Source organism: Cyprinodon tularosa, unplaced genomic scaffold (genome assembly GCF_016077235.1).
Source record: "Cyprinodon tularosa strain WSP-4 unplaced genomic scaffold, ASM1607723v1 ctg213, whole genome shotgun sequence".
Classification (NCBI taxonomy): domain Eukaryota; kingdom Metazoa; phylum Chordata; class Actinopteri; order Cyprinodontiformes; family Cyprinodontidae; genus Cyprinodon; species Cyprinodon tularosa.
The window spans coordinates 392,425-411,060 of record NW_024038792.1 but is presented as its reverse complement, the minus strand read 5'-3'; the positions used below and the strand labels follow the sequence as shown (position 1 = coordinate 411,060).

Genomic DNA, 18,636 nt, shown 5'->3' with positions numbered 1-18,636 from the left:
TTCCATGATACAACATTCAGTTTTTAACATACTCACCACACTAATAAGTTGGATAAGCTGCAGTCCCACAGTCACTACTACAGGATCACTGAAGTGATTAACTGGACGCACCACTTTGTTATAACCTTTAAACAGGGTTTTCACCAGTCGTGTCTCATCTTCTGAACATAATCCAAACCCTAATAAAAATAGAAAAAAAGTTAAATTAGGGCATTTTTAGATTTACTTTAAAGGTTAACATTAGTATATTCCAAATTATCAAGGCCAGGCAAATTACTTATATAGCAGGATTCAGTACAAAGAAATTGAGAGTGCTTTACACCAATGAAGCAATAAAATAAACTTAAAGCAAAATAAAAACTAAAAATACAAACCAAATAAAATCAGTACAGCAAATAAAACAGTTGGACCACAAACTTAAACTAATGATACCTCAGCAGTGTGCGAAATACCTGTCAATATTCGGGGGGGGTCCCCATCTCCCGATTGTTGCGCAATACGGATCTAAATTTTCTCAATATGCAGTAGGCCTATAACATTTCAAAGTCAAAGTCAGCTTTAATGTCAATTCTTTAGATTCACCAGACATAAAAGGACTGGAAAGGACGTTTCTCATTCACCAACAGTGAAACAGATAAAGTGCACAGGCACAACAGATAAGATCAGTTCCTAATACTAAAATTTAAACATTCAATTTCACAATAAAATATAAAATGTACAATAATATAAAATATGCAATACTTATGCTAGTGCAAAAAGGCAGATGGTAATGGCAGCAGAAAAATTATTATTATTATTACCAATTATGTAAGATATAGCATTTGTAACTGTAACAGTGCAAAAGAACAGTAAATAAATATAGTATTAATAGTAGTGCAGGAGACAGTTTGTCCGGAGTGATTTTTTTTTGAGGGGGGGGGGGGGTCAGCTTCCTGACAGCTTGGTGGATGAAGCTTTCTGTGAATCTGGTGGAGCGGGCAAGAGCCTGAACAGACAGTCAATGAAAACACACACACGCACAAAGACTGTCTGTCTGTCTGTCTGTCTGTCTCTTTCTTTCATGCACGCACATGTCCTGCTTTAATCCAGTTTCTGACGAATGGAAATGGGTCGAATTTGTCCAGAGGTCCGTTGAGGTCCACAAACAGGAGTGAAGACCTGCTGTCTTCATGCAATCTGTTCCGCTTTGCCCGTGTTATTAACTGCGGAAACGCACATGGCTAATTTGCATACGCGAACAGAATTGGCTGGCTCCACTTGGCAAAAAACAGAGCATGTTTGTGAATAAAGGTTTTGAATTTTAATACTGGACCTGTTGAGCTTAAAAACATTTTTGTGACCATTAGTGACAAAAAAAATTTTTTTTGTCCTGCCCTCACTCTTAGCTTAGCAGGTAGATAACCATCATTTCCAATAACCACTCCGTAAGCCTTTTCTTTGGATTTATTGGCTGGTATGGATGGATGAATGAATGGTAAAACTGCAACAAAGAAATAATGTGCATAAGTCTTTGTGTAAACAGGCACAATTCCAAATAAACAGGCACGATTCTCCTAAATAATAAACTCAACATATTCGCTGAATATGTACAGAAACACATAATGACACAAACATGTTAACGTTAGCCGCTAGCTAGCGGCATCGCTAACGGCTAGTTAGCGCGTATGCTAACGGCTAGTTAGCGCGTATGCTAGCGTCTTTTTACACTTCTCTTCTCGGTGACCTTTCTTGCAATAATTTAAGACCCCCCCTTAAATTTTGCTTTTGAGGCTTTCAGGGGGTCTCATGGGTTAATGGGGGGGGTCGAGCCCCCCCGGACCCCCCCGTATTTCACACTCTGATTATGACTGTTTAATTATAGTTGGAGACTTTAACTTTCACGCTGACAACCCTGAAGACAGAAGTGCTAAAGAACTGTGTGACACACTTAGAAACTTTGGTTTAACTCAACATGTTAAACAACCAACGCACAAACAGGGACATATTTTAGACTTGATCATCACTAAAGGTCTGAAGATTTCTAAAGTCAGTGTTACTGATGTTGCCCTATCCGATCACTTTTCTGTTACCTTTGAGGGCATCATTTCCAGTGACTCATTTAGGTCATCTCAGGTCACTTTCCAGTTCACCAGATCATCCAGTCAGATTGATTCAAAGTTTTCTATCTAAGGAAAACCAGCTGATTGCATCGACTCATTGACTCTTCAGCAATCCCTCACACTAAGCATGCTTGTAGCGACAGTGGAAAGGAAAAACTCCCTTTGAACAGGAAGAAACCTCCAGCAGAACCAGGCTCAGTGTGAGCGGCCATCTGCTGAGGCCGACTGGGGTTCAAGTAGACAGAAGCAGAGATAGAAAAAGAAGCATAGATACAAAAGGCAACTGTCAACCAGCTCCACAGGCGGCCCCGTCCAGGAAACACACAGCCAGGCAGACGAGCTCCGAGCCAGCTCCCATGTCAGAGGATGAAGAGAGCACATCCAGTCAGTCACAGTCAGAGAAACAGGACTACACTGAAAAACAGGCCAAGCTCCAACATCTAGAAACAAAGGAGTTGATGGCAGTAGAACAGCCGGAAATGGTAACTACTGAGATGGTCAGCATCACAGGCCCCTACAGATGATATGTGGATATCACATATTTCTGCTATTGTCTCAGAAATCATCATCAAAAGCCGGGCAAATTCTGGAGGATCTGGATCCCACCGCATCTTGCCTTGTCCTGCCTTGACACCTTGAGATGACATGTGTTGTGAATTGATGCTATAGAAATAACCTAAATTGAAATTAACTTGAAAAAGATCCCAGAGAGCTGAGCATAACTCAACAGTTTATAAATAAAACCAGTAACGTAGAGTAGAATATTAACATTTCATGCTGGAAAATATTTGATTTTATACTCAGGAATTCACCGTCTTAACCTCATAGCTAACATACATTTTATACCTATTTTTCTGCAACCACAAACAGCTTGCACAATCATTTTGCTGATTGCTGTTTTCAGAAAATTAACCAAGAAATTCTGAGTTTATAAAAAGGCTGTTAAGAGAAACAACAGCCTTGTCATTTATAGAAATTATACATTCACGTTAATAAAGGGGAAAAAATATAAATGCCTTTTGTTGTGTTTTATATTTTAGCCTTTAGTCTAATGTGATTAATGCTGACTTTTCAGCCTGTCAATACTCACTACTACCGCCCTCTGCTTTATGGGGGAACAGCTAGTTCCATCATATTCCACTATCTGACAATGTTAAAGAATCCTTTACAAAACTTAATCTATCCCAATTATGATCGGGTTTAACACCAAAATAGTAATAGCATTCCTTTGCCTGAGACGCATCTCTGGTAAAAATGTAATTAAAATCTGATTAAAGTAATCAGGCTAATAGACAGACAAACACAGAAACACAACTAAAACATAACTTCCTTAGAGGACATAAAAAAAAAAAGCCAAGCAATTGATGTATGAAATTAGGATTCCACCCTAATAAATACCATGGCAACATTTTATATATTTCAAATAAAAGACTTTAAATTCAGGAAGGAATATTCCTTTATACTGTTGTTCTGTTGGTAGAACAGTAAACTTTCTGTGCTTTGTTTTGATGTAAAAATAACCCTACTGGGCTATCAAGGCCTTATGACATCACCATAGAATGATGATGTTATACATTCCTTTGATCCCTCTTATATATATGAGTGGTTAGAATCTTTGCTTCATTCCAGCATAGATATCTGGTGTGCTAGCTGTGGTTATTTTGCTCTCAAAGCGTTTATTGATTTAAACTGCAAGAAAACATCTAAAAAATGAATTTCTGGGCAAAGAACGTTGATCTCGCTTTGGTAACAGAAATGCGTAAAACAAACAGGAGAAACGCCCTAGAACTCTGTTTACTCAACGAACATCTTGAAAAAGGTTTTCGTGAAATGATTTCACACCCTGATGTGGACAAACGGATAGAAACCGAAAAATCCTTAAACAAAAAATTTGAAAAGAGGATCAAGGAGCTTCAACACGAGCTAAGAGCCCAGAACAGTTTTACGGAGATCATCGCTGCAGAAACTGAAAAGATAAAGGCTTTATGCTTGAGGAATATGGAACTTCTAAAGCAGTGGGAAACTATGAAAGATGAGGTAATAAATCTAAAGACACTGAAAAGTCAGTACAAGATCACAAAACAGCAAAAGAAAACGCTCAAGGAAGCTAACAAGTATATAGAAAAACGGGTGAAGAAGTTGAGCAAAGAAGCTTCAAATCAAAGTGAAGTAGCTATGGAGGAAAAAAATAACTTGCCGGCTTGCTCTCCAAGCAAACAAAGCCAATCAGAGGAAGTTAGACATTCTGAATATTTATCAAATGACTTTCCCTCAGAACTCGTCATTTACGAGAGAGAAGCAACACCAGCTGAACAGCAGACCAAGGAACAAGAATTACTACACTCAGTTTTAGAGTTGTCTGACAAAATATGTGAGGAACCAAGTCAGTTAGCACGGAAACAACAACATTCAGACCAGAGGACTGATTTTGATAGCATTTCAATTGACTCGTCCTCAGAAATGGAGGAATGTGAAAGCGGACCTCAGCCTGCTGACCAACAGACTGAGGAAAAAGCTTTTTTAGAGCCTGTTTCTGACAATGTATGTGAGGAACCAGGTCAGTTAGCAGAGAGAGAGACAACCCAAGCAAAAGATTCAGTGGACACATCAGATGACGGGACAGTCAGTTCTTGGTTCTTCACTCCATATAAGTTTATTTTTAGTTGAAGTGTTATTCTGTGTCTTTGTGGTTGTTTTCTGTCAGTGTTTAGTTCTTGAGTTACTCTCTGCTGCCCCCTTGTGTCTATTCCTTTCCCCTTGGCTCCCTTCTTGTTAGTCCTATTCACACCTGCTCCATATCAGCTCATTAGCCCATGTGTAGCTGAGTTAATTAGATTCTTATTTTATTTGATGAACCTTCTCAAAACACCTTTTTGATTAATTTACATGTTTGTTGTTGTTTCTGTTTTATACTGCTTTTATTTTGGTGCTCAGTGGCACAGTGGGTAGCACTGCTGCCTTGCAGCAAGAAGGTTCTGGGTTCGGTTCCTGGCCCGGGGTCTTTCTGCATGGAGTTTGCATGTTCTCCCCGAGCATTTGTGGGTTCTCTCCGGGTACTCCGGCTTCCTCCCAAAGTCCAAAAAGACGACTGTTAGGTTAGTTTGCTTCTCTAGATTCTCCTTAGGTGTGATTGTGTGTGTGAATGGTTGTTTGTCCTATTTGTCTCTGTGTTGCCCTGCAATGGACTGGCGACCTGTCCAGGGTGTACTGTGTTATATGCAGGCCTCCTAAGTCCACGTCAAACTTTTTAAAATGATTTTAGTGACCTCCTGTCTGTGATATGCGTTGATTATCAGTTAACAGTTGTTAGTTATCAGTTATCAACAAAAAAAGTTTTTTAGCTTATTCAGTTAGGTTATATCCAAGTAACGTCTTCCTATGGGCAACGAACTAAACTGTTCATAATTTGTTCTTTATGGTACGCCATCATTCATAACATGTAGGTGAATCACTGTCCCCCAGACATCCGCCGTTATATTTTTTATATTTATATTTTTTTAAAACAAAGCGGAGTGTGTGAGGTCATTCGCGCCCGCCGGCTACCATTCCTTCATCCTGTCCACTGAACTGCTGCTAGTTTTTCTCACATGCCTGGAAGATGTCTAGTGCTACTACCACAGATGATCTTGCTCCAAATGGAATTGAACGATTCAGATTAGCTAGCCGAGTGAATAGAAGGGGTAGAGCGTAGCCGCCTGTGGCCCGGGCTGCCTGTCACAACTCCAGTCCGGCGCACGCGGATGACGTTTGATTCCTGGCACAGGGTCTTTCTGCATGGATGTTACATGTTCTCCCTGTGCATGTGTGGGTTCTCTCCAGGTACTCCAGCTTCCTCCACAGTCCAAAAACATTACTTTTAGTTTAATTGGTTTCTCTAAATTGTCCTTAGGTGTGAGTGTGTGTGTGAATAGTTGTTTGTGAATGTGTCTCTCAGTGTTGCCCTGTGATTGACTGCCGACCTGTCCAGGGTAGACTCCGCCTCTCGCCCGTAGAAAGCTGGAGATAGACACCAGCACCCCTCGCGACTCTACTTGGGATAGGCATGACGGAAAAATCGATGGATGGATGGCTTACTTAACAAATATTACACATAGATGTTAATTGAAATTGTTAAAAAAAAAGGTTGTTTTCGACTTAGGAGGCATATAGAAATCCAGAAACACGGCTCGACAAGGGCCTGTGGGGGAAAAAAAGTTTATGTATGTGTTTTTGTTACCTTGTTTTGTGTTAAAAGGCTATGAGTGAGCCTATAAAAAATGACCTAAACCACTAAAACACATGAGCTCTTGTTCTAAATGGGTTTGGCTAGAGTATATCTTATATCTTATATATTTTCTTTGCATTTACTGGCTGGTATGGATCGATGAATGAATGGTAAAACTGCAAGAAAGAAATAATGTGTATAAGTCTTTGTGTAAACAGAAACAATTCCAAATAAACAGGCACGATTCTCCTAAATAATAAACTCTACATATTCCCTGAATATGTACAGAAACACATAATGACACAAACAACATGTTAACATTATCCGCTAGCTAGCGGCATCGCTAACGGCTAGTTAGCGCGTATGCTAGTGTCTTTTTAAACTTCTCTTCTCGGTGACCTTTCTTGCAATAAACCTCCAAACACAACATGAAACATAGTACTATATGTACATAAACGAAATACACATCAAATTACATGCTGTACTGGCCATAAACGCAGCACTGAGAGAACAGATGTAGCTATGCAGTGTTTACTTGTTAAACAGGAAGACACCAACTGCTCAACTTCCGGTGCTTTCAAAATAAGACTATATCAAAGATTATACATAAGAAAGCTTATAGTAGATAACTTAGAAACAATACGCAAATATGAGCAATGGCTTCCTAAGGAGCAAGAACATTTTATTTAAATTTTTTTGACACAATTTAAGACCCCCCTTAAATTTTGCTTTTGAGGCTTTCAGGGGGGCTCATGAGTTAATCGGGGGGGTTTGAGCCCCCCCGGACCCCCCCGTATTTCGCACTCTGTACCTCAGTTAACTGTTGTTAGTTATCAGTTCTCAACAAAAAAAGTTTTTTAGCTTATTCCGTTAGGTTATATCCAAGTAACGTCTTCCTATGGGCAACGACTTGAAGGCACAAACTAAACTGTTCATAATTTGTTCTTTATGGTACGCCAGCATTCATAACATGTAGGTGAATCACTGTCCCCCAGACATCCGTGGTTATATTTTTTTTATATTTATATTTTTTTAAAACAAAGCGGAGTGTGTGAGGTCATTCGCGCCCGCCGGTTACCATTCCTTCATCCTGTCCGCTGAACTGCTGCTAGTTTTTCTCACATGCCTGGAAGATGTCTAGTGCTGCTACCACAGATGATCTCACTCCAAAGGGAATTGAACGATTCAGATTAGCTAGCCGAGTGAATAGAAGGGGTAGAGCGTAGCCGCCTGTGGCCCGGGCTGCCTGTCACAACTCCAGTCCGGCGCACGCGGATGACATTTGATTTCTGGCACAGGGTCTTTCTGCATAGATGTTACATGTTCTCCCTGTGCATGTGTGGGTTCTCTCCAGGTACTCCAGCTTCCTCCACAGTCCAAAAACATTACTTTTAGTTTAATTGGTTTCTCTAAATTGTCCTTAGGTGTGAGTGTGTGTGTGAATAGTTGTTTGTGAATGTGTCTCTCAGTGTTGCCCTGTGATTGACTGCCGACCTGTCCAGGGTAGACTCCGCCTCTCGCCCGTAGAAAGCTGGAGATAGACACCAGCACCCCTCGCGACTCTACTTGGGATAGGCATGACGGAAAAATCGATGGATGGATGGCTTACTTAACAAATATTACACATAGATGTTAATTGAAATTGTTAAAAAAAAAGGTTGTTTTCGACTTAGGAGGCATATAGAAATCCAGAAACACGGCTCGACAAGGGCCTGTGGGGGAAAGAGTTTATGTATGTGTTTTTGTTACCTTGTTTTGTGTTAAAAGGCTATGAGTGAGCCTATAAAAAATGACCTAAACCACTAAAACACATGAACTCTTGTTCTAAATGGGTTTGGCTAGAGTAATATGAGCAAATGAGCATGTGATTGTGTTAAGTGTCACCTTGACCTTGTTTGTGGAAATTATTACATGATCTCTATTGGGAAGAGGTTAGATTTGAGCAACCTCCTCCTGAAGATTTAGATTTCCGCACAGATAATGGTCTGTGTAACTCCTTTAAGACTGTCAAATTATATGTGTATAAGCCCTGTAACTTTTTGCATTCCACTTCATCTTTAGGAGCCTCTTTGTGTTGGTGTATCAAATTAAATTTCAATAAAAATACTTTTAAAATGTAGTTGTAACATAAACAAAAGAGTGGTACTTTTGTTTATAGTAAATGGAACAGGGCCCTTTGGTTAAATGGTACAAATCTTGGCAGTTAAGTACAATTCGACCCAGCACACAGCTGTTCAAGCTAAATGGAATTCTTCGCTCACTATTTTTGGAATCAGCTGGCAAGTTCACCGCGGCTGGGATCTGGTTTCATTAAGACAGCTTAATGCACATGCAACCTGACCACAGTCGGTCATACAGGGTTGGTTACCTAGTACAATTTCAAATTTGGGTTTTCATCAAACATCAGGAAGTTATGTAAACTTCTTATGGTTTTTCATTTTCACTAGTATTTACCATTGGTTGTTTCCCACTAACCCCACCCCCCATCAACATTTGTGTGGGGGGGCTGGAACACATGGTGCTGTCACTCACTGCCTACCCTGTGCTCCTGTTTGTTTGTGCTCAACTGCTTCATCAACAGATGTAAACACCACAAAGTTTTCAAAAGAGGGAGTAACTTAGAGCTTTGTAGCGGCAATTACAAAAAATTTTAGAGAATTTTAACAAGTCAGACCACAGATCAGTTAGTAACGCTGGGAGCAATATTTGACAGTAGGTCAACCTTTTGTTCCCAAAAACTGTGTATTAGATCATAGGAAAACTTGGTAACAAGGTTTAATTCATTTCAACATGGTGCAGATGATAAGGGTATGAATGGTTAAACAGCTTCAATATCCAATTCAATTCAGTTTCTTTATATAGTGCCAATTAACGACACATGTCATCTCAGAACACTTTATACAAAGAGATTTCAAGCAGATCATCCTGCAGTTATCAGCAATTGTGATAAACGGTCTACCAAACAACAACACTTAGCTGGCGACAGAGTCAATGTAATTCAAAATTATTTTATTTTACCAAAAGGATAAAACAAGGTCCAAGCCCATATAACAGTTTTATTGATGCACATTTGATCAGTTGGTACGTAATTACATTGGCTAGTAAGATGATACGTTTAATGATGCTGCAGCTGAGTTGCTATTTCAGTTGCTTTTTGAGAAAAGAAACTTATAAGTAAACTTTTTAAAGCGGAGCTCACCAAGGATATGTTTCATGTGTCTAATGACACCTAGTAGATCCTAGTAGATCATTCACATTTCCTTCATTTCAACAGTTTAGACAGTTTGACAGGAAGAGTATTTCACTTCATATACTTTTGTTTGTCATGAGTACGCTTACGCCATCATAAAAATGTAACTTTCACACTGTAACGTCTGTTTTTAGTCCATCTCCAGTATATAGATAGTCGAGTACACCAGACTGTAGGAGCAGTTTGTTACGTGACTCATCTGCTCTTGGTTAATGCAGCTGATGTGACAAATGTTTACCAGACATAACCTCAGTTAAAGCAGTGATGACTGTGAACATAAACCCAACAAAACAATTCTTTGGTAGCCACACGACCTAGACTGGCATACTGAATGATAGTTGATGACTTTCCAATCGTTAAATCACTCTTTTTCTATGTTATTAGGGCAGTAGATGAAGTGGCAATGGGAGGCTTTTATTTTGAAATTTGCCATAGGGTGTGTTTTAAACAGTCTTCTAGAGTCTATTTTCTAAAATGGGGTTGAGTTTGGGTCATAATGTTGAGCCATATAGGGCAATAAATATATGTAAAAAATATAGAGGCTTTTATTTTGTATCATCTTTATCTAATGCACTTGGTTTGTATAGGGTTCATCTTTTCTTAGTGTCTTAGAACATCATCCACTGCGTTTGGAGCAGTACCTCTTTAAACACTGAATCTGCCTTTGTCTTTTTATAAAATTATTGCTTAAAAATTGGATTGTAAAATCTGTCTGCTGCTTGCTCAAATAGAGCAGTAGCTTTAAAAATAAGCTTTTGTTGATTAATCAGGTGACTACGGAGCCCCTCTGATGACATGGTCAAAAAAAAAGTTTAATTGTGGCCACGGAGTAGTATTTCGTGCGCACGAAATACTACTTCGTGGCCACGCAATAAGTATAACGTGCGCGCGAAATACTACTTCGTGGCCACGCAATAAGTATAACGTGCGCACGAAATACTACTTCGTGGCCACGCAATAAGTATAACGTGCGCACGAAATACTACTTCGTGGCCACACAATAAGTTTAACGTGCGCACGAAATACTTATTAATAATATCAATAAATCCGCCCCTGTTTTCAGGCTTATGTTAACTGTAATGACTTATCTTGGACAGGCTGTTATGTAAACGGGCCTTTAGTCCTTCGTTTAGCTATGCTGCGGTTGTTTACACTACGCCTTTTCCACCTAAAATGGCGTCTTAGCAACAAATGTCACGTGACTGGCGGAGACCGACTGGGTAAGCAAATCGAGCGCGCCTTAGACCTTAGAGAAGGTGCGCTCGATTTGCTTACCCAGTTGTCCAGGAATGATATTAATATTATTAATAAGTATTTCGTTCGCACGTTAAACTTATTGCGTGGACACGAAATACTACTTCGTGGCCACAATTAAAAAATCTTTTTGACCATGTCATCAGAGGGGCTCCGTAGGTGACAGCATCTAGTACAGATAATATTTACCATGTATTATAAAAAATGTTCATTGTACACCACCCACGCTAGCAACACCTTGATATGGTAGGTTATACATTTTTCTCAATCTAGATTCTACATATTTTCAGCTTCATATAGTGATAGATGCTGGAACCCTGGTATTTTTTATGTTTATTATTTGAAAACTATACAAAAAGGCAGAGTGTTCCTAAATATAAAACTGTCTGACACTTCTGAGGTCACAATTTAAACAATGACATCTGTTTAGTAAAAGCAGCTGTCACTCTTGAGAGACCACCTAAAGTACATTTCTCAGACCAATTTTTGACCAGTTGATGTTACTTTAAAGAACAGCTTGGAATGTTTTAGGTTTAGACAGCATTTTCTTCATAATGTTTCAATTTATAAGAACTATTTTACTATCTATCAGTATCATAGCAGAAACATATTAATTGAAGTGGTTAAATATTTTCGAAAGTGTTACATTCTGCTTTTTAATTCTCATTCTTTGCCACATATATTTGCAGAACATATCGTGTGTATATTTAGGTTTATTTGGTCACACAAAGTAAAACCGATCCGGGTTTTTCAAATGGTAATACGAGTAGTTTGCTGTAAAGGCAATTGTTAATAAGAGCATTCAGAATATTAGTTTTTAGAACCATCTTCAAATTCAGAAAATTTAATATGAATATATTAAATTCTTACCAGAATGTACACAGAAAATCCAGGCAACAGAAAGGAGGGCCTTAAGAAAGTACATTTCTATTTTGTAGAAATCCTTGATTCCTCATCAGCAGATGGAGCTTGCAAACCTTCTGTGAGGCAAATGCACGAGGTGTGAATAAAAACAGGTATGTTTTACCTAACAGTATAGTTTTAACTTTCAGCAGAGAACTAAGGGGGCATACGGTAATGTGGCTCAGTTCAGCATGTGAACTCTGAGCCCCTGTTTTTTATTGGAAAGCACATCCCCCACCCACCAACATCTCGGCCCACTTCCAACCATGAACACAGCTGTCTGTTTTTTTTTTTTTTTTTTTTTTTTTATGTATGTCATTAACGGTCAAATAGAATTTTAGAGTGGTGCCAGTTTTTTTTTCCACTTTGATTAATTCTACTTAGTATTAAACCACAAAGGTAAAGTGAATATTTGTTCACAAAAAAAGAAGTCATGTGCAAAATCACATCTATATGTGTAAGACTAGTATGTCAGTCTCTGATTGTATTGAGAAGGACTAACTAGCTTAAACTAACCAGTCTTAAAACATACTGAGCTTTTTTTAATTTAGCTTTCAAAACATATATTTCATATCAGGACTCCCTTAATATGCAATTTGAATAGATCCAAACTACAAAAAAAAATATATATATATTATTATTATTATTTTTAATAATGTATATTATATATATTAGAAATATAATTTAAATGTGTCATTGACAATTAGACATGGAGCTAAAAAAAGCTGATGTTTTTGATAAGGAAAGAAAATATTTCATTGTATCTGATTCTCCTCTAAAAGCAGCTTGTTCATCTGTGGCAGAGACATGTGTTGACTATTGCCTCACCATGTTAGGTGCCCTGCCCAAAAATTTGGCCACAAGTGAGAAAAATATTCCGAAGTTCTCATTGTTAAAGGTAAAGAGGATGAGACAAGCTCACCTTTCTCACCGCGGTTCTTTAAAAATGGCCAACAGCCGTAAGAGAAAAAGTGTCAATGAAGCGTATGAGAAGAAGAGAAAGGCCACAGAAGAGAGAATCAAGAGTGTTTTTGGCAGATTCCTTCACACCAAGGTGTACACTGAAAGTACAGGCCAGGCTCACCACCGATGCCTTGGTTGCAAAGTAAAGTTTGTTATGCTATTTGGAGAATCACATCACTGCTAGTAGAAGTTATCTACCTCTATAATGTAACTTTCCAGGGAAGATAAGTTTATTTATTTTGTAATTTGCGTCATTATTAGCTATAATGTGGCAACAAATTCTTATTGACCCTGCAAATATTTTCAAATTTTCACTGCCTCACACACACAGATACTAGCATGATTTATTTTATTGCACCAGTAGTCTTATTTGTGGGGATTGGTGATTAATCATAGTTATTAGCAGAGACATTAATCCTAGTGTAAGCTATAATTAGCAATGCTAGCCTTGCACAAGTCATGGACCACGTCAATGGCGTAAATATTGGTAAGTAGAGACAGCAGTTGCTTAAGGGCCCATCACCTCTTAGGGGTCCCATCACTGACACCTGGTAGGCCACCTAAGCAATTGTAGACTAGGACGTCCTTTTACAGATGTAATTGTGTGAAAAATTCCTCTTAAACCCACCTGATACTGAAGTGACTGACTGCAGCCGACCGTATTTATACCGCAACACATGCTAGATTTCACCATGATGGTGAGCCGTTTAATCCAGCATCAATAGCAAAGCAGACAGTACTACTTTTAATTATTATGTTAATAACTGTGTAAATATACTATAATGTGTTTCAAACCACAATAAAGATCTTAAAAGAACAATGTATTTGAGTATATAATTTTTTACACTACAACTTGGAATTATGGGTAATCCACAACATTCACGCCCGCGCGTGCGCACACACACACACATACACACACACACACACACACACACCCACGTACCTCCACATCTTAGTCTCGTTAACGAAAATCTTTTTTTAATTTTCGTCATATTTTTATTTTCTGGAAACAGTTTTTGTACGTCATCGTCTTGTCATTGTTACGGGAAAAAGGGGCGTTGCCGAAATATTTTGTCATCATCCCAGTTGACAAAATTAACACTGGTTGGAACAGAGATATTTGCAACCATTTTTGGTACAGCTGAATTTGATGCAGAAAAGCCTGAAGCTTTCAATATAAGTATTTATTTACTGTATATATTTCTGAGCAATTAGAGCATACTAATGGTCTTTATCAGATGTGTTTGGCAGTACACGAGATTTACTATGCATAACAATCTGATTACAGGATCTGTGGACCGGAGTTCTGCATCATGTGACTGGTGTACATGAGTGGTACTTTGGGGCCTGTCGACAGTGTTACCAGCTATAGTCAAGGTTTTCTAGCCCAAACGTCTTGTAAAAACCATCACATCACACAACAACCCGCCCCATTAATATATTGTTATAGTTACTGTGTCAATATGAACACACTTAAGTACAGCTTAATTCAACACTATATGTCAAAGCGATACAATCCAACAAAATCTGCCCAGAGTTGATCTCCATAAAAAAAAGAATCAGTAAGTCCGATGCCTTACCTGGGGCACAAGTCGGAAAAAAAATCTAGATTTGTCATGGTGAGGATACGGTGCAAGAAGGGTAGCCCCTAGCTCCATAAGAGTATTGTGGGATTTTGCTAGATTCTGGACATTTTATATTTCAGCAGGGTAGTAGGAGAGTGGCGATCGAAGGTGTGATCTGGGAAAATGACGAACTGCAGCAATAGAGCTTGTCCAGTGTAGGCTAACAAACTGACCTGCCCTAGCTGTCCTGTTTTTAACTCATGCCAAACTAAACTTCACTGGTGTGTTGTTAGACACTTTATATTAGAAACATTACTATTCCTTACACCAGCCTTGCTAAACAGAGAAAGTGGATGTTTTGTTTACAGAACTGGCTACTTACATTATAGATTTGATCTATTTACTTAATTTTGGACCCTGATAAAGACCAGATCATTTTCCTTTTTCTTTATCACCAATGTTAGGGTTCTGTTTGTGGGGAATGCTTTTGTGTTTCCTTTTTTAGTGTCTCCATCCATCACTAGATGGTGCCCTTTCCCTTGCTGGCCTGGAGGGCCTCTTCTGGTTTTCCACCTACAACTGCGGCTCGTTGGGTCATCACCAGAGGGGTATTTGAGCAGCGGACTGTCACCACCTCGACACCAGAGTGTTTGCCAGTATTGGGTACTCTAGCCTCTCAGAGCTTAGCTGTTACTAACTTTGGGTTTTCATCTCTCTAAGTCCTCTGATCTAACCCTTTGGGCCGGATTTATCAAGATCCAATTTTGCGTGCAGTAACTTGCGCTCGCAAACTGGAATTTTGCGCGAGGGGCTGAACCATGGTTTGCGGGTGATTTAACAAGAGCGATTGCGTAACTGGTGGCAGGTGCAAAACTGTTGGAGACGCCCTATTTAAATGATGGGTTTGCGCGTTTTGTGGTTTGCGGCAAAGTAGTTTGTACAAACAAGTGCATTAAGAAATTTAAATCTTACAGTGACACCCCCACCCCCTCCAAAAAAAAGAACATTTATTCCCTAAGGTGGTATGTGGCTGAATTTCTACTTCACTGCAGTACAAAAACAAAAAACTGGTGTTTTGTATTGGCCTGTAGAAAAATGCACATACCAAATGGCTCACAAGAAGTGACTGTGGATGAGATTACTGCGCGTACGTATCCCCACAGCATTGGCATGTTGCTCCACAGGCGCAGGGGGGAGGTCTGGGTTCTCCGGTAGGGCGTCAGGGCGACATGGCATTTAGAACGTCGGACAGCACTTCTGAAAAACGAGATTGGGAGATCCCAGCTCTCACTGCAACCGTATGCTGGAATGACCCAGATGCAAAAAAGTGCAACGTTGCAAGGAGTTTTGTGATATCTGGTATTGCGTGGGTCCTCCTTGTGGCTGGCTCCAAATCCATTCGGAGTTCCCCCAACAGCTCCAAAATGGCAATGCTGGATAAACGAAATGTTTTGATGATCTTTTCCTCGTTCATTCCAAAAATATTCACACAGAGTGAAAAAATGCGTTCTCTGCGTCTCCTTTCTTCATTTTGATGTCTCCTTCTTGCGACAATAAGCGCTGCCATGTGTGCGCAATTACGCATACAGACCATTTGCACCTTCTTTTGAAACGTGTTAAATATAGAGTCAGATACCGTTAGCAAAATTGCTTTCAGGTTTGATAAATCCCTTTGCGAGTGCTAAATTAATATATTTACATGTTCTCCTCCCACGAGACGCACTTTTACGTGTAAACGCCCCATATTGCATATTCATTGCAGAAAAAGTACTAAATGGATAAGAGGCGCTATTTAGCACGTTTTAAATACCAAATCCTTTTAGCACGCTGTTGATAGATCAGTTTGTACATTTTTTAGCGTGCGCAGTGAAATAGCTCACGTTTTTATACACGCAAACCTTTGATAGATCCGGCCCTTTGTCTCCTTTGTGGTTTTCGGCAGGATTACCTCCTGACCCATTGGATAAGCCTGGTCCTTCTAGCCGTGGAAGGAACCCATTCGTCCGTCTGAGATTCAGAAAATCCTTCACGCCTCTGTTTGCAGTCCCCTTCTTGAATGCTCGTTGACTGTCCGCTCCGCTGCTCCTCTGGACCCCAACAAGTCTGCCTGTCCATCCTCCAGCAAGTAACTGCCTTATCCAAATTACCCCCACAAACAGGAACCAAGGAGCAACCACCAGACAACAACTTCCTTAAGTTCCTTAACTGGCTATTTTCAGTTGTGGCCTGTAAATCCCATGGACCGTGAACTCACCACTCTGATCTCCCTCTAGAGCCGGGCTATTCAGTTGGCGGCCCCAGGGCCGGGTCCGGCCCCTTTGGGTTTTTGTACCGGCCCCTAGAGTGTACTGTGATTATTACATACTGATAGTCTTACATAGTGCATGAATATCACTAACTGCATGTTCTCTCGTCCAGTAGGGGGCGGGATGCGCACGTTTAAGTCATGGTGGAAAAACAGGAATACAAAAACAAATACCTGTTTTCGTCGGACATATATTTTGGGAGACCGCACATGACCAATCAAAAATCACCATTCACGGCGCGCTCTAATTCAATTCTCTGACTTTTATCTGTCAAGCGTGAAGGATTGGCTAACAAGACAAAATGTCTCTCTCTACCTTAAAAAAAAGAGAAAAGTTGACTCGGAGAACAGGCAGTTCAACAATGAATGGACAGAGAAATACGCGTTTATTGCAGTTGATGTGAATCCTGTGTGCTTAATCTGCAACGAGTGCCTCGCCGTGTGTAAAGAGTATAATTTAAGAAGGCATCACAACACAACGCATGCTAACTTCAACGCTACTTTCCCACATGGCTCAGCCGCTCGGAGGCGGCTCAGAAGATTTCAGGGCTCACATTTTGTTATGAGCAAAGACGTCGCATATTGTTTCGGGCCTGTACGGATCAAGAGAGAGCAACGGCGGCATCGTTACGAGTGGCATGGATATTGGGAAAAAAGAAAAAGCCGTTTACAGACTCGGAGATAGTCAAGGAATGTATGCTGGCACCCATTAATGAGGTGGTAACAGATGAAAAAACCCGAAAAAGCGTTATTGATTCGATCAAGCAAATTCCAATATCTGACACGTCAAATATGAGGAGAGTCGAGTCCCTTGCCTCGGATGTTTTCGAGACACTTTTGGACAAGCTGAGTAAGGCTGAGGTGATGTCTTTGGCCGTGGATGAGTCGACAGATAACGGTGATGTTGCGCAGCTGTGTCTCTATGTGCGATTTTTTGATGGAGAATGTTTTCGCGAGGATCTGCTTGGACTAGTTCCTCTGGAAGGGCACACCACTGGTGAGATTTTATTCACCAAAATTGCTTCATTCTTTGAGGAGAACAACTTGGATTTGGCGCGCATCAACATGCTGGTGACGGATGGCGCACCCTCGATGGTGGGCAGGGATCAGGGGCTTGCCGCGAGGATGGCAGCCGTGGCTCCACATATGAGATCGCTACATTGCCTCATCCACCAAAGCCTTCTGTGTGCCAAACTCAGTGCTAAGTTAAAAGAGACCATGGACTCTGTCATGGCAATTATAAACTTTATCCGTTGCACCTCCAGTTTACAGCACCACCTTTTCCGCCAGCTGTTAACTGACATGTCTGCTGAATACAAAGATTTGCTCATTCACAATGACATTAGATGGCTTAGCAAAGGAAATGCATTGAAACGTTTTTGTGAACTAAAAGAGGAGATTCTGGTGTTTCTCCAGTCTTCAAAAATGAAAAAAGCTGGCAAGTTTCTGTCTCTGATGGGAAATGATGATTTTAATGCCACTGTTTGCTTTTTGAGTGACGTTTTCCATCATTTGAATCAACTCAACATGGAGTTGCAGGGCAGGGATAAAACAGTCTCAGAACTTGTGGAGAAACTTCATGCTTTTCTAAGAAAGCTCTGACTCTTCTCTGCTGATCTTTGTCCTGGGAAAATGCTCCACTTCCCCACATTAAGGAAATCTGGTCTGCAAATTACTGAGGTGATGTCAGGCTTTATTGACTCACTGAAAAACAACTTTTCCACCAGGTTCGATGATTTCAGCATCTCCAGCGAAGTGGTGAGATATGTTAAGGACCCTTTCTGTGTGAATGTTGAGACAGACTTTGCATTGAAAGGAAAGGAGCTAGTACCATCATTGGATGAAGCTTTTTTACAACTGGAACTCATTGACATTCAGTCGTCAGATGACTTGCGACAGTCATTGCAGCAGGCAGGTTTTGAAAAATTCTGGACTCATGTAGTCAGCCAAGAAAAATTTCCACACTCAAGGGGTCTTGCACTTTTTCTTATGACAATGTTTGGCTCAACATACACTTGTGAGTCGTCATTCTCACACATGAATGCCATTAAAACTCACAATCGCATATCCCTCACTGACCAGCATCTGCAACA

At 40.1% G+C, this 18,636-nt stretch overlaps 1 protein-coding gene across 1 annotated transcript in view; it reads right to left on the bottom strand.

The window, feature by feature from the left end:
- The window catches only part of chrna1 (cholinergic receptor, nicotinic, alpha 1 (muscle)), a 42,034-nt gene extending 30,166 nt beyond the window's left edge, over window positions 1-11,868 (bottom strand). Inside the window, exons 1-2 of the mRNA XM_038285642.1 lie at window positions 11,678-11,868; window positions 37-179 (exon numbers count right to left, since the gene is read on the bottom strand). Of these exons, the coding sequence (XP_038141570.1) occupies window positions 37-179; window positions 11,678-11,732 (198 nt within the window). The 5' untranslated portion in view covers window positions 11,733-11,868. The remainder of the gene's footprint in view (window positions 1-36; window positions 180-11,677) is intronic.
- Between the last annotated feature and the right edge of the window lie 6,768 nt (window positions 11,869-18,636).